General features: G+C 34.3%; 1 protein-coding gene across 1 annotated transcript; it reads left to right on the forward strand.

Moving 5' to 3' along the window:
* Positions 1-989: 989 nt before the first annotated feature.
* Positions 990-13,224, forward strand: LOC142624614 (transcriptional corepressor LEUNIG_HOMOLOG). Its single transcript, XM_075798261.1, has 18 exons — positions 990-1,351; positions 1,812-1,870; positions 1,972-2,069; positions 2,201-2,310; positions 2,415-2,692; positions 2,790-2,865; positions 2,994-3,105; positions 4,533-4,585; positions 4,680-4,943; positions 7,221-7,295; positions 7,525-7,755; positions 8,769-8,910; positions 8,990-9,099; positions 10,797-10,946; positions 11,665-11,820; positions 11,926-12,042; positions 12,293-12,490; positions 12,713-13,224. Exons 2-18 carry the CDS (start codon positions 1,839-1,841, stop codon positions 12,854-12,856), a joined length of 2,346 nt encoding a protein of 781 aa, XP_075654376.1. The 5' UTR covers positions 990-1,351; positions 1,812-1,838; the 3' UTR covers positions 12,857-13,224.
* The last annotated feature ends 3,595 nt before the right edge of the window (positions 13,225-16,819 follow it).

The following is a 16,819-nucleotide window of genomic DNA, read 5'->3' on the forward strand; positions in this document are numbered from 1 at the left end:
CTATTGTTAGTGAAGTTATACTAGAAAGATTTTTTAAGAAATTAAGATTTAGAATTTGAAATGAAGTAAAATGTTAGATTTAGTGTGTGCTAGTTTTTAGGAAAAAAATTTATCAAATTTAAGTGAGATATATCTATACTACTTCTATATCTATATTACTATTTAAGAGTAGGATTGACAATTTGTGTTTGCGTGTCGGGTTTGTGTCGTGTCAACTCTTGAGTATCTGACTATATAGGTCAACACTAACTCGACATGTTTATTAAACAGGTCAAGATTCCTCAACCTTAACACGACCTATTTATTAAATTGGTCAGTCATGTTGACCTATTTATCAAATTTTATCAAAATGAAAAAAAAATTATGAAAAACAAACAAATAAATATTTTTAATATAAAATTCAGAATTAACGAGTAATTGCATCACCAATAATGATTCAAAACTAAAACATATCTAAATATCACAATTAATCAATCACAATATGTCAAAAAAAAATAAACCACAACAACTAATAAGTTTATGTACTTTGGGTTTGATAGCTATATTAGTAAAATGTCATTTAATTAAACGGGTCAAACGGGTTCTATATATTGAACACTAACCTAACCCATTTATTAAACGGATCAGTTATGTTGACTCGAATATAACATGAACTCATTAAACCTTAACTCTTAACTTGCTAATTTCGCGACGTGTTGTGTTAGGTTCACGGGTCGTGTCCAATTTTACCACCTCTATTTAAGAGGCTTCCCCTATTTGAATTCCTTATTTTTTAGTTCAAAAAGTCCCCTAAAGTCCTATGTTTAAGTAGAGACAATTTAAAAGACAATTTGGTAAAAATACAATTCTAATTCTCACTAAAATATTGCCTAAAATATATAACCACTCTCCTATTTATTTTTAAATTGATTTATTCACATTTTTTATTTTTTAAAAATTATCTAATTAAATTAGGAGTATGTTTTACATTTTCTTGAACCGTAATTAATTTTTTGAATACTCTTAATACGTAGAGAAGAGAAGCGAAGTGCAGTGATACACTAGGTTAACATAGGGACTCCTTTTAAACCGCCACGTAAACTTTGTTACTCAAATTAACCCCACATTCCGAACCTCAGCTGCGCACCCGTACAAAGCTCAGCCTCCGGCTCCGAACCTAAGCTTCGTGCTCTGTTCTGCTTGCGAACCTTTCAAAGTTCGGACTCCACAGCCTTCTGATCACAGAGACCTTATTAGTCTTTCAAAAATTAATAGCACCAAATTGGCAACACATTTGATTAGTTTTCAAAATTGAGTTAAAAATTGTTCATTGGTAAGCGTTTCGTTCCGCACCAAGGCCAAGACCGGTAATGTACGATTTGATTCATTTCTCATTTTCAATTGAATTACTTTTTTATTTTGTTGTTGTTGTTGTTGTTGTTTATATTTTAGTAGAATTATTATATCCTTGTTCTTTTGAAATTTTTATTAGTTTTCAAATCAAATATACTTCAAAAGTTGAATTTTTCATTCAAATTTCAGTATTGGTAATCTTTGATTTGATCCATTTCTCCGTTTACTTTCAATCCAATTACTAATTTTTATTTTAGTAGAATTATATCTTTATTCTTCGAAATTTTTATTAGTTTTCAAATCAAATTTACTTCAAAAATTGTAAACTTTTTAATTGAATTTTACATTGAAAGTTCAGAATTGTAATGTTGGATTTGATCCGTTTACTTTCGAGGTTGCTTGTGAATTCAATTTGATTTTTGATTTAGTTCGGAGGTGGTTATTGAGAAATTGAATTGAGATCTTTTGGTTCTAGGCAGTTTGGGCTTGTTTTGGAGCAGAAAACAATGGCGCAGAGTAATTGGGAAGCGGATAAAATGTATGATTGATTTGCTTACTATTACTATTATGTTAGTTGTTGTTTTTTTTGTGTAAGATTGTTCTGATAATTGGTTTGTTATTTTGGCTAAAAATGGCTAGGCTTGATGTTTATATATATGATTATTTGATGAAGAAAAAATTGCACGCCACAGCGAAATCCTTCATGACTGAAGGGAAGGTTGCGCCGGACCCCGTAGGTAATGGAAGTTTAGTTTTTTTGTGTGATTTTATTAGAAAGTACAGAATTTAGCTTCTTTGATTTAGATTGTGAGTTGAGAAATGGATTGGAATGTTTTAAGGGTATATAACTATTAGGTTCAATATGCAGCAATTGATGCTCCTGGGGGGTTTCTTTTTGAATGGTGGTCTGTTTTCTGGGACATTTTTATCTCCAGAACGAATGACAAACATTCTGACACCGCTGCAGCTTACATAGAGGTGGCTCTTTAATATATATATTATACTTATAAACTCTCTTTGTTCTGCATCTGATGCCTATCTCCTTTTTGTTCATTTTCCTTAACCATGGGGCTGGTTTGCAGGGGCAACAAGTTAAAACAAAAGAGCAACTGCAAATGCATCAGTTGCAACTAATGCGTCAAGCTCAGTTGCAAAGAAGGGATCCTAGCCATCCTCCTCTTGGTAGCCCGGGAAATGCTATCAATTCTGAAGGAATGCTTGGGCAGTCGACTGCTAGCGCATTGGCTGCCAAAATGTATGAGGAACGCTTGAAGCATAGTAATCCAATGGATTCGGAAACATCCCAACCACTTCTTGATGCTAGGATGGCCCTTTTGAAATCAACAACAAATCATCCTGGGTAAATTTTACCTGTAGATATTATTTAAATAAAATATTCAATTGATATTTTACATATGGGTAGTTTAAATCTCTCTTGGCTTACCCTTCTGAAACAGTCAGTTGGTCCAAGGAAACTCTGGAAGTGTGAATGCAGCATTGCAGCAAATCCAGGCACGAACTCAACAGACAGCCGTAATTACTTGGATTAGATGATGCTACATTTCTGTCCTCTTTTATTCCTTTCTTTTTCTTTTGTAATTTGGTTGGGCTATTAATTCTTTTTGTGCTGGTTGAGTCATTGATTCATTTTGTGCATTTAGGATATCAAAAGTGAAGTTAACATTGGTGCTACTCAAAGATCCTTGCCTATGGATCCTTCTCCAATGTATGCCCAGGGAATCATGCAGTCAAAACCTGGAATTGGAAATACAGGTATGATTACCTGACCCGGTATGAGAGGATAAACATTCACAGCACAAATACCACAATTAAAAATAAAAATAAAAAGAACTTTTGACAGATTTGAGTTTCTATAGGGTGGCAGTTCAACTAGTAAGTACTAGAAAGGATACCTTTGGGGGGGGGGGGGGGGGGTGTTAGTTTTACCACAGGTGCAAGTTTTTTGAGATAATTGGTGCTATAGATTCAAATGAAACCTTTTTGCCAGAATATGAGCGTTCTTGGTAGAGCCCTCAGCTTTGTGTTTCTGCCCACCCGTACATTTACCTCTTGGTAGCATGCTTAATTTTCATGTGCCATTATTCTTTAGAGACTCCATTTTTGGGTGTCACAATTTTCTTCCATTGAGGATGATTAAGGCTTTCTTCAAAATTAGGAGGGTATCTTGATTGAGTTTGGTATTCTTAGGCTTTAAAATTTCATTCCATGTTTGCATCACTATTTTTCTGTTAATTCCCATCATGGTAAAGAAACTTCAGTTAGGTATTATTTCGTTATTCTAAACCTTTGTCATCTCATATATATGTCTATTATAATCAACCAATTTGGAGAAAAGGGTGGTGGATCCAAGAATTGATGTTGAGTCCGGAAACATGTATAACATGCCATGCATGAGTCACATGACTATCGTGAGCAATGATGTGCAATGTTTATACAATTTTCTGAGAGACGAGTTTCATATTGCATTTTGTACAATGTTTCTTCACTTTGCCTCAAGTTAAGAAAGTTGAAAATGTATATGATAAAAAAAAAACACATTTGTATTACAAAGGAGCCCCATTGAATGATTGTGAAGAAAAAAGAGCACTACTTCTTTAGAAAGGTCTCCTTTTTTATCGTCTATAAGTTAGTAATTGTAAGTGTTAATGTTTGCATGATATGCGTTGTTTGCCCACTTCCTCATGGAAAAGGCACTGATGGATGGATGGATTTACTAACATGGTATTAGAGCCAGATTTTTCTAGCATATCTTGTGTTTAAATCTTGAACTCATTTTAATTAAGTTTTGGAGTTACCTCGGCCTCCTTTTTTTTTATTTCGGATTTCACATTTAAATTTGGGCTTGTGTGAGAGAAAAGGTAGTGTATGCATGATATGCGTTGTTGTCCTGCTTACCAATGACGTAAGCTTCTGGGATAGATGGTTCACTATACACCAACGGCAGTATCTTAGCGAGATGGGCTGGAGTAACTAAAATTTTGGCTCAGCTGGGGAAGTTTTGTGCCATTAAACTGTGTGGTAACCCCAGATAGACAAACTGATTACTGCTTTATAGACGATGTTCTGTATTTATCAAATTGGATTACCTTAAGAAATGATACCTAGGAAATTTAGGCTCCATTTTACTTCAAGTCATTCTCTTAGTAATTTTTATAATTTGTACCTTTCTTTGCTTTTAGTAGGATTGAACCCTGGAGTTGGTGGTCTTCCATTGAAGGGGTGGCCTTTAACTGTAAGTTGTCCACTGGACCACACATGCCCTAGAGCTTCATGCAGATTTTCGTTGGTTCACAGTTCCTAACTGAGGTATTTGCCAAAATATTCAGGGCATTGACCAAATTCGACCAGGTTTTGGTGCACAAGTTCAAAAGCCTTTCCTACAGAATACAAATCAGTTTCAGCTTTTGCCACAGCAACAACTCTTAGCACAGGTGCAAGCACAAGGAAATCTTGGTAGTTCACCTATCTATGGAGATATGGATCCTCAAAGATTTAGAGGATTATCCAGGGGAACTTTGAATGCAAAAGATGGCCAACCGATTGCAAATGATGGATCTATAGGTTCTCCAATGCAATCAACTTCATCTAAGGTAAGATTTTCTTCCCACCACCTATGAGAATAGGATAGCCTTCATGATACATGTTGTAAAAATGCTATAATTCATTGTATTCTTTCTTGCATGATTAAGAGTTCTGTTTTTAGTTCCAATTAGGGTGGCAAACATTTAAAACAAGCTCATTAAACCACCCTATCCGTCTCAATATAGGTGAGTAATAACCAACCCATTTAGATACTGGGATTAACGGTTACAACCCCATTTATTACCCATTTAAAGTATGTATTAAATGGATACCTGTAGGTTATCCATCTGAAGTACTATTCAGTTGAAATTTAAAGGCTGCTCAATTTCAAGCTTAATCATTGTGGTGGAGTAGTCTAGGGCTTCGCCCATGGGTACCTGCTCTGCCTACTTGCAGATTTAAGGGTCAAAGCATCTTCCATGGGGTGGGAGCAGGTTTTCCATTTTCCACCCACAATGGTTTGAGCTATGAATTAGTTCCCCCACCTCGAACCCGACCCATATATATTAAAAATATATTTGAAATATTCAAATTTTTAAGCATCTGAGCTTTAGCTCAAATGACACTTGCTCTTCCCATAATAGTGGGATGAAGGGGATTATAATAGTAATAGTAATAATAATAATAATAATAATAATAATAATAATAATAATGAGTTAAAGGGTGAAGTCTTGAGTTCAAACCATTTGTTGCTTGTGTAGCTTGTCAATTAAAAAATATATAATATTTTATTTATATTAAAATCCAAATAATATTATATATATGTATGTATATTATCACTTTCCAGTTTTTTCCCTCCCTTATTAAACCCTAGCTACTGAACAAACCTCTTCAATGTTTGTCTTCTCATTTGGCACCACCGCATTCTAAATAACTCTTTGCACCGTTGATGTAATCCCCTGCCTCTTCATCAAACCCTCCCTTTTCCACCTAACAACATTCTAGATGACTCCTTTTTTAAACAGCAACCAATACTAAAACTTTTAGATCTCTCCTAAAACACCACCTCTCCTTCATGCTCACCGCTCTAAATACTTCTCCACCCTTTTATCTGACCGATGTCAACCCCACAATGACAATAATCTCAACTCGAAAACCTTCAAATTTCCATCGATAGCATCTCCACTATCAATACCCTCTCAGTCACCCTCAAACTCCTCTTTGAGGCAATAAAAATGTAGCAATTGGTCTTGAAATTTTTGGGGTTGCCAATGGATTCTCAAGAACTAATCAGGGTCAGCCCCATGTATATAAGAAAACATCCCAACTTGTGTGTGTAAAGGTTCCGATTAATAATAAAGTGACAAAATTTTATGTTGGTTGTCAACCTATTGCAACCGTCCCTTTTTTTGGGTCACTAGTCTACCACAACCCTTGAATTGACATTGAAGAATGTGAATAAATATGAAAGATAAAGTATTAGTTAAAATGAGCAATTAAAGTTGGAGGAATGGAAAATTGAGAAGTATACTAGTGAAACTTCATTTGTTTGCTACCAAAATACAGGAATTTATTATATTTGTAACAAAATAAAGGAAATTGAAAAAAAGGTTTTTCTTTTTAAGGATTCCATGAATGGATCAAAGCTGTGTTTCCAGTTACTTCATCAAGTTTTATTAAGTTTCTAGGTCTGTTGAATTTTCATGCATAAGTTGTACTTTACCGCAGTGGTTTCCCTCTAGGCTATAATATACATCTTGTGAATTAGGGTGTAGCCCTTTGAAAATTTCCTGTGATATGAGAATTGCCTGTCTTACTGCTCCAACTTTGTCAAAATGTCAATTTTAATTATTATCAGAGCATCAGTTTTATGAATTTTGATGAGATTTCTCATTTCTGTACGAAAAGTGAAAAGTTACTGTCATATGCACAAATTTTTTTTTTCAATTTCAAATTGATTTGGTCTATTTTACAAGTTGCAACAAATCCTTATATGTATGTGCACCATTTAAGTTCTTTTAAATGAAGGTGACAATCTCAAAACAGTCAGGCTAAAATCGTACAGCTGGCTGAACTATGCTGGATGCTGTTTAGTGGGTTCGAAAAGTGAAATTAGTTCCTATTGTGAAAGAATACTGCCTAATTCTGCATTGCTGTTTACCACTACTTTGGCATGGTAGATTTTAAAACAAAACCCCATGGCCAGCTTGAGAAGATCCTGAATGGTCCTCTTTACTCAGAAACTCTCTGGTTTTAGTAGTGGCTGGGTTCTATTGCTATTTCTGCATATCATTTGGATGTCTCTTTGGTGACATTTGTGTGAAACTTTGGCTTGTTCAAAGCAGATTAACATGCCACAGATGCAACAGTCTTCTTCTCAGCAACAACAGGATCCTCTGCATCCACAGCAAGTGCAACAGGTTATGCTCACTTCTGTTGACATAAGGCTATTAAGACTTATTTTCATCACCATTAAAATTATAAATTTCAATGGAATCCAGTTCTTAGTTACAAGAAGTTTCATATTTTACCATTAACTCTAGCTGCAGTTATGTTAAAAAATTTATATCCTACAGTATATATATTTTTTATAAATGTTTTATTTGTTATTGCTTGCAATTAGTGACTTGGTTATTTGTTATGTAATAGAATAACCGAAAACGGAAAGGGCCCTCATCTTCTGGAGCTGCTAACAGTACTGGAACAGGAAATACAATTGGTCCTTCGCCAAACTCTCAACCATCAACTCCATCTACTCATACTCCTGGTGATGGAGTTGCTATGGCGGGTAATCTGCAGAATGTTGGTAGCGTGTCAAAAGGTTTAATGATGTATGGTGCAGATGGAGCAGGTGCTCTTGCATCATCCACAAACCAGCTGGTATATTAACTTTTGAGAAACTCCAACCTGCATACTACACACCTGATGGGAAAATTTTAAATATGCATACTCAGGGTTCAACAAAACATGTATTTGCGTGCATTGCTTGCGATTTAAGTTAATATGTTTTTCACAAGTGGCCTTGGGTCTTGAACCCATGATGTCAACTCTCCACCCCAATTTTTTACGGAGGGAGGAATGTCTAATAGAGCTACAACTGATTTGGATAGCACATTCCAAAATGTGGAATACTTTTTTCTAAAAAAAATATTTAGAATCTAGAATGAACTGGCATAGCTGGTTTGGTTCCACATGACTGCTATTTATATTGCTCACGTCAGTCATTCGTTTGGTTTGGATACTTTTAGATCCTTGCTTAACATTATTTTTTGGATGGGGGGAGAGTTTAGTAGAGGGGAATAGGGGTGGGGATTAAATTCTACCTGTTTTATATAGTTTTAGAAGGAGATGGGAAAGGATTGAGGGGGAACCCACTTCCCTTCTCTTCTTCTTCTTCTTTTATTTTATTTTATTTATTTATCAGTTCCTCCACTTTGGAGGAATTTGGAGGGGAAGGGACTCAAGTTTAATGAATTTATATGTACGTTCTACTTTGCCATGCCCATTAATATTTCTTGAAAGTAGAGTTTAATAAAAGAAGGGTATAATTGCCAAATTATCTATACATGATTCTTTCCTCGCCTTCTAACCCTACAATAAAATAAGGGGCGGCACATCTACTCTCTTCTCTGCCCTTTTAATTTTTGAAACATCCAAATAAGATGGAGGGGTACTTACTCCCCTTTTCCACTCCTCTCCTCTCCTCTCCTCTATCTTCCCCTCTTATCCTCTCCCTCCATACTTCCATAGTTTAAGGGAAAAGAAAAAGATAAGAAAATGTTGCGCCCATTCAGTTGTGTTATGTTGTATAGTATCCTTTCTGAAAATAGCCAAAATGGTGCATGATGAGTTACTCTTTAAAGGTGTGTTCATGACTTTGTCCCTAATTACAGGATGACATGGATCATTTCGGAGATGTTGGCTCTTTAGATGACAATGTGGAATCTTTTCTCTCACATGACGATGGGGATGGAAGGGATTTGTTTGGTGCAATGAAACGAAACCCTTCCGAACATCATGCAGAAACTTCGAAAGGTAATCTATGATCTCATGGTTTGAGCAGTGATGATTATTCAAATTGACTGAAGCCAACAATGTGTCTCCTCCATATTAGGTTTTTCTTTCAATGAAGTTGGTTCCATGTGTAAAAGCAACAGCAAAGTTGTCTGCTGTCATTTCTCATCAGATGGGAAGTTATTGGCCAGTGCTGGGCATGACAAGAAGGTATAAGGCATTTTAGCAGGCAAGGGAATGAATTCCAAGTTTTAAGATTGAAACATGTAAAAGTCATGTTTGCATTTCAAGTTTTGCTGTGTTCCACAATGCCCATACTTAGAATCTTAAGTATGGATATTGTGGAATACATGTAGCAAAAGTTGAAACACAAACATGACTTCCTATGCTTTAATAATTATTTGGAGTTGTTCAGAAAAAAAAAAAAAAAAAATTATTTGGAGTTTGCAGTCTCTCCCATATCATAACGTCTACTTGGTCACAGTTCTCCCCTTGTGTCACTGTCTTTAGTCAACTTCCCTGTTGAGTAGTTAACTGTTGTTTTGAAAGATGAAAATTGCAGTTACATAATAATTTCAGGAAATGCTCTTTGCTTCCGATTTAATATTATACTTTGATTACACATTTCTTAGGGTAGGTCTTAGGTAGATGCATGATTTTTTTTTCTTGGATTATAATTTGATTTATATAATCCTGGGAGTTGGGAACGCATGATGTGTGTGCACATGTTGCTTAATTTTTTTTTTTTTAAAGAACTTATCAAAATTTAAAAAATAAAAAATAAAAAATAAGAAAAAGAAAAATACAAAAAAATGAACTATTTAAAATCTATTGCCCTTCCTTGGAATATATTTATTTTCGTAGATGATGTTTTGATTTTACTGAGTACTAGTATTTAGGCACGTCCGATGTGTGCACAACACATTGCTTAATGTTTCTAAAAAGAGAATTCATGACAAAGTAAAAATATTGCACATTTCCCTTATATGATTTACTTTGTTAAACCCTAAAATTTAAATTATCATGTTTATTTTACATGATTGGATAGGAAAGACTGCAGTCATCTCTTACCTTTATCTTCTCCATGCTAGTTTTGCTTCTTCTTCTTTTTTTCTTTTTCTTTTTTTTTTTTTTTTTTTTCTTTTTGAATTGGATAAATGGTTTGCAGTTTTTTCTCATTAGCTTTTTGCTCAAAAGTGTGGTGGTGACAGTGAAAAATGGTGAAAGTGCCCATAATGGTAAAGATTCTATGAAAAGCTATAAATATCATTAGTATGAATCTGAATATTTTTACATATAAAATAAAAGTACGAATCAGAATATTGAGGCCACCACTACACCATCCTGGTAAGATATGGTGTAATACCAAGAGGTCGTTCGATGTGCCCTAAGACCTGTGACATAGCAAATGTTTTCCTTGCATATTAATCTTAAATAGCTTTCATCTAGCATATATTTCAGAGGTTGACAAAACTGAATTTTTAATTTTAGTATCTAAAAACATCTCTACCAATGGTTAGAATCTTTTGAGAGATGTGTCTAAAGCTGAAGCTTCTTCTAGTCTTATAAAAACTTCACAAATGTTAATTTTCTGGAGTTTCGAGTGGATTTCATTTGTTTTGGCATTATTACTTGAAGATCTATATTTTAGGTTTTAAATATATAACTAATTGTTTATTTTGCCTACATGAGTGTGTGTGTTTGTTAATTTTAGCTAGTCACAGACTTTTGTAATTGAGCTCTCATCGACATGTTTCATTTCAGCGGACAACTGCAACAATTAGATTTTATATAATTACAGTCCTCCCTGACCCCACACATGCACCCCCCCCCCCCCCCCAACCACACCCACCAAAAAAAAGAAAAAAGAAACAGATTTGTATGCTTATCATTTTTCGTGTCAGTAGGTTGTTCTTTGGAACATGGAGACACTACAGACTGAGAGTACTCCAGAGGAACACAGTATGATAATTACTGATGTACGCTTCAGACCAAATTCAACACAGCTGGCAACATCTTCATTTGATACTACCGTGCGACTTTGGGATGCTGCAAAAGTAAATTCTACACTCTTCAGGAATTTATTTAAATTAGTTAGTAGTTGCTAAGAAATTTATATTGTTGCCCCTCCAATTGTAATCTTCATAGTAATACTCAGTATGATGGCTGCAACTGGTTGCTGCATTTTTACCGTCTTGTTGCTGCCTCATGCAATTTGACTTCATCAAAACTAAATAATCACTTATGAATGATAAATTTTGTTAATAATTCAACATAAGAAAATGATTTTTTTTATTCATTTATTAGCAATGATAGCTTTAGACTTTTACATTATTGAGTACCTAGATTCAAAATGGTTTAGACAAAAGGCATTGGTACTCTTCTATACCACCAGGCTGAACTATTACTATCAAATGCCCAGTCCAAACTAAGGTAAGTGGGGAAGAGAAAAGGTGATTTTACTCTTCACACACCACTGATTACCTGTCCTTCAGAGACATGTAAGGGCAAACATTGTCATTTTGGATTACCTTTTGAGGGTGATTTGCAATTCATTTCTAGAGGTGTTCGTCCTGTTTATGTTAAGAGCCTACTTGCCATGTATTTTTATTTTAAACTCTTGTCAATACCATCAGACCAAAATACAGTAGGAATAAATTACTGGACTTTATGATGTGAAGCCATTTCTTTACCTATTGTACCTTCTGGCATTTAATTATCAATGAAGATTATGGTTTACATATCATGGGCACTTACTTCAGTTTATTGTTGCAGCCAAGTTATGTCTCACAGCCATTTACAGGGCACGCTTCGCATGTAATGTCCCTTGATTTCAGCCCTAAAAATAATGAAATTCTCTGCTCTTGCGATGCTAACAGCGAGATTCGTTTCTGGAATATTAATCAGTATTCTTGCACCCGTGCTTTCAAGGCTAGTTTTGGAGCTTTCTCATTATCTGTTGTACTGTTTAAATATTTGAAGATTGATTGGATTTGGTTTGTTTTTCCTTCTGAATCTTTGTAGTTTCATGATCAGGGAGGTTCAGCACAGGTGAGATTTCAGCCAAGAATTGGACAACTTCTGGCTGCCGCAGCAGAAAAAGTTGTGTCCATCTTTGATGTCGAGACTGATAGGCAGACACACTCATTACGGGTATGATATCTTTGTCAGATTCAGAAAAAGTTGGGAGTCCATTATAACTTCTCTTTCAAATGTTCACTTAGTCACTTTCTTTGTTTCTTTTGCATAGGACATTGCCATTTCAAACAGGCATCCCCCCCCCCTTCCCCCGCCTCCTCTCTCTCTCTCTCTCTCTCTCTCTCTCTCTGTGTTTTCTAAAATTGGATTTCACACATTCTAATATGCAGTTAGTAATTCTAATGTGCGGTCTTATGAATTTCAGGGGCACACTACAGATGTCCACTCTATTTGTTGGGACACAAATGGAGATTATTTGGCATCTGCCAGTCAAGAGTCTGTCAGGGTATGGTCTTTAGCCTCTGGAGACTGCATTCACGAGCTCAGCTCCAGTGGAAACATGTACCATTCTTGTGTTTTCCATCCAAGCTACTCCACTCTCTTGGTCATTGGAGGCTACCAGGTGATATTTTTGCTTTGTTATTGTTGTATACCAGTATTTTCATTTCCTTGTGATGATACATGCATTTTCCTTGTTGAATTTTTTTGCCTCCCAGTTTATTACCAATAAATAAATAAATAAAGGAAATTCTTAAATGGCTATAATTGGTCAACAGTTGGGACTGAATTGATTTCCAGCAGATCTTGTAGATTGCTGACATTATTCATACTGATCGTTCTGCAGTCTTTGGAGCTTTGGAACCTGGCTGAGAATAAGTGTATGACAATTGCAGCTCATGATTGTGTGATAGCAGCTTTGGCGCAGTCACCACTAACAGGGATGGTTGCCTCCGCCAGTCACGACAAATCTGTTAAGATTTGGAAGTAAGTTAACTGCCTTTTGGTTTATACAAATTTCCCACTATCAAAGTCTATCAGCCCTTTCATTCCAGATGCAGTAAAAGTCTGAATAAAGAAGAAAGAAAAAGGAGAGAAAAATTTACACCTTGTACTTATTTATTTTTCTTTTTTATTTCACTTTCATTATTTATCTTTTTTATTTTATTATATATGTAATAAAGGGAATGTAGGTTTCCCTGTGGTCTCATTTGGTAGTTAATTTGGCCGTATTGCATTTGTTGGGTTTTGAAAACTTCTTTCGTGAGGTTTTGGTACCCTGGTAGTTGTGATTAAGTGGTTGAGGTACTGTATTTTTAGGTGGAATAATTCGTATAAATACATCTACTTAACGGTTAAGCCTCTATGACACTCATCAAAATATCACCATTTCCTCATTTCAAGGACCCCATTGAGGAATGGCATACTTTTTTGGTGCAGCCAATGTTTTCATGCCTATGGTCATGTACGCCGTTTGATAGAAATGTAATTCCAATCTAACCTAACTGGAAACATGTGCAATGCAATTAAGGCAGAAATGGTATTGGATGTAACAGTTACATATGACATATCTTGCAATTAATTCTTAAGTACAACTGGAGCACAGTGAATGGTGTTCTCTCCTCTCGTATTTATGGTAGAGTCTACTCATTAAATTCATATTGTGGTCTATCATGAATGTGAGAGGAGAGAACACAATTTCACCATACTCCGAAAGTACTTAAGTATTTTTTATATCTCACATGGGCTTGGATCCCACACTTGTAAAAGGATGTTGCATGTTGTTAAGATACCTTATATTATTATTATTGTTGTTGTTGTTGTTTTTAGAATATTAAGATACCTATTTTGGTCTAGGATCTTTTGGCAAAATTTTAAGATCTACAACAAATTTTAAGAGCAAAAATTGAAGGGATTATTACAAATTATCCAATTGAAGTTAGACTCGAATCTACTTTGCTTATTTGTACTTTGAAAATTGTTACTTTACCTACTTAAGGTTGGCTTTGTTAAGTGGTTATTGTTTTCATTATTAAAAATGTTAAAGGAAAAAAAAAATGCACGAAACAAAATTAGAGAAATCATGATAATAAAAAAAACAAAGTGTTTATAAAAATTGTTATGTTAGACTCGAATTTACTTTGCCTATTTGTACTTTGAAAATTGTTATTTTACCTACTTAAGATTGGCTTTGTTAAGCGGTCATTGTTTTCATTATTAAAAATGTTAAAGGGGGAAAAAAAAAAAAGCACGAAACAAAATTAGAGAAATCAGGATAAAAAAAGCAGTGTTTATAAAAATTGTAGTGTTTGTCTCAAGATCTTAAACAAATGATGGTTTTGGGCTTCATTAATGCAAGACATAGGGATTTGTAATGATTACAAGCAAAAAGATCCAATATATACATATATATATATATATATATATATATATATATATATATATATATATATATATAAAATAGGTGAAGTTGAAATAAATTTAAATTAGAATTCTAAATTAGAGTTCTAATTTTGCACTATGTGTTCTAAATTATTTATTGTCAAAAAGTTTTATTTCTTAATTTTAGAATCAAATGTAGAACCATATCATAAATATTTATTCAAGTGAGTTATTAAGTACAAAAACTAAAGATTCTAGAATTAAACCACCGCGCACTCTTAGTGCAGTGGTCATTCTACAAGTATAAATGCTTGTGGGATGTGGGGGGTAAGGGCCGGAGTTCAAGTCTTCAAGAGGGAGCTTCACACACTTATATACTTAGATTATGCTAGAATAAATGAATCGTAAAAAAAAAAAAAAAGTGCTTCACAATAATAATAATAATAATAATAATAATAATAATAATAATAATAATAAATGAACAATTTATATTTTATACCTAATAATATCTTCACAAATTTTTTTAAAGAGTTAACAAAATATAAAAATGACTTCTAATAGTATTTCAATTATATATATATATATAAGAATTATGTTATGTATCTTATTGTATATCTTTAAGTGTATCCATGCATATGCATGAGGTTACAAGTTAGTTTCTATAATTGACGCATATCTCACAGGAATATTTGTAATATAAGGTTTGAAATTTTGAAGAAATTCATAAATACAATAGGCTTGATTCATGTGGGAACAATTTCTCTCTCTAATGAGTCTCTAGCTTTTTGGTGCACTATTCTGCTGAGCATTTTGGGTGAGATTTGGCTTTTTCGATTGTATGTGAGACTTGAGTAATTTTTTTTTTTTTTTTTATAGTGAGGGATCTTAGTGATGGCAGGGTTGGTGGGTGTGAAAACCATTTGAATACAAGAAAGATATATTGTGAGAGTGAGAGAGAGATGGAAGGGAACACTTTTAGGGCTTTTATTTTGCTCTATCTGATCTTCTTGTTATGTTCATTGTACTTTTAATCTACGTATTATCTAGATTTCAACTAGGGGTGTCAAATGGGTGAGTTTGGGGTGAGCACAATTGGGTGGGGTACATAAAACTTATTTACCAATTTATTACTCATTTAACTAATTATTTCTAGCCCAACTCAATTATTATGGGTAAACCTCAACTCACCCAATAATCTAAATTATCAAAATGCCTCTAAAACTTGAAAATGACCAAAGTACTCCTAAAATCCTTTAAAATTACCAAAATACCCTCTAACCCTAAAAAAGACAAAATATGCTCAAAAACCACAAAATGACCAAAATACCCCCGAACCTAAAAATGGCCAAAATACCTTTGAAACCTAAAAATTGACCAAAATACCCCATAAACCTTAAAATGACCGAAATATCCCCAAAAATTAAAAAATTATCAAAATATCCCATAACCTAAAATTTACCAAAATACCCCCCTAAACCTAAAAAATTACCAAAATACACCAAAAACCTAAAAATTGACCAAAATACCATCTAAACCTAAAAAATAGCCAAAATACCCCCTAAAACCTAAAAATGACCAAAATACCTCTGAAATCTAAAAAATGACCAAAATACTCATTAAACCTAAAAATGACCAAAATACCTCTGAAATCTAAAAAATGACCAAAATACTCATAAAACCTAAAAATTACCAAAATACCCCTTAAATCTAAAAAATGACTGAAACTCAATACCTAAAATTACCAAAATACACCTGAAAACTAAAAATTAACCAAAACACTACCGAAACCTAAAAATTGACTAAAATAATCCCAAAACCTAAAAATTGATCGAAATACCCCCAAAACCTAAAAAATGACTGAAATACCCCTGAAACCTAAAAATGATTGAAATACCCCTGAAACCTTAAAAATGAACAAAATATCCCGAAACTTAAAAACTTATCAAAATCTTAGATGTATGGTAGGCTTTGTTTGTGAGCATGATAGATGTATGGTTGGGGATGTTTGATGCCATGTTGTTTGCTAAGATGCATGTTAGTGTAAGTGTGAGTTACATACAAGTATTGAGTGTGCCCTTAATAGGGTTAAGAAATAAGACACAATGATGGGAAGCCAACCTTAGGGTTAGGCGGTTTTGGGTGCTTAACACCTTCCCAAGACTGTACTTTAACTCCGAGCTCATATAACTGGTAGTAAAATCAAAAGGTCCTTCCTCAAAAGGACAGTATATATATGGTTTCTAGGCCATTGTGAAAACTAGGTGGCGACCCATTTTGACCCTTGCGTCCACAGTGGCGACTCCACTAGGAATTTTGAGTTTAATTCCTATGTGTCCTATGTCTTAACCTTAATAAAGACTTATTCAATATTTTTTAGCACACACATTCACGTGGTTCTTTTGTCCCTTAACCTTGGTTGGAGATGAGTGGGAAGATGGAATGCTCCATTTAGGCCCAAGACTTTCGAAGTTCATCCCACCAACTCACAATGTGTGCCATTGCCTATGATGGGCTTTAAGTTCGTTAACAATTTGCCACCAAGCCATAAAAGTCCACTTAGGCCCTCGGTTGG

This window comes from Castanea sativa, chromosome 2 (genome assembly GCF_040712315.1).
Source record: "Castanea sativa cultivar Marrone di Chiusa Pesio chromosome 2, ASM4071231v1".
NCBI lineage: Eukaryota > Viridiplantae > Streptophyta > Magnoliopsida > Fagales > Fagaceae > Castanea > Castanea sativa.

Coding starts and splice junctions, on each gene's coding strand:
- LOC142624614 (XM_075798261.1), top strand. CDS start 1,839: ATGGCGCAGAGTAATTGGGAAGCGGATAAAAT. Junction 8,911..8,989: donor TCATGCAGAAACTTCGAAAG/GTAATCTATGAT, acceptor CCTCCATATTAG/GTTTTTCTTTCAATGAAGTT. Junction 9,100..10,796: donor GTGCTGGGCATGACAAGAAG/GTATAAGGCATT, acceptor TCGTGTCAGTAG/GTTGTTCTTTGGAACATGGA.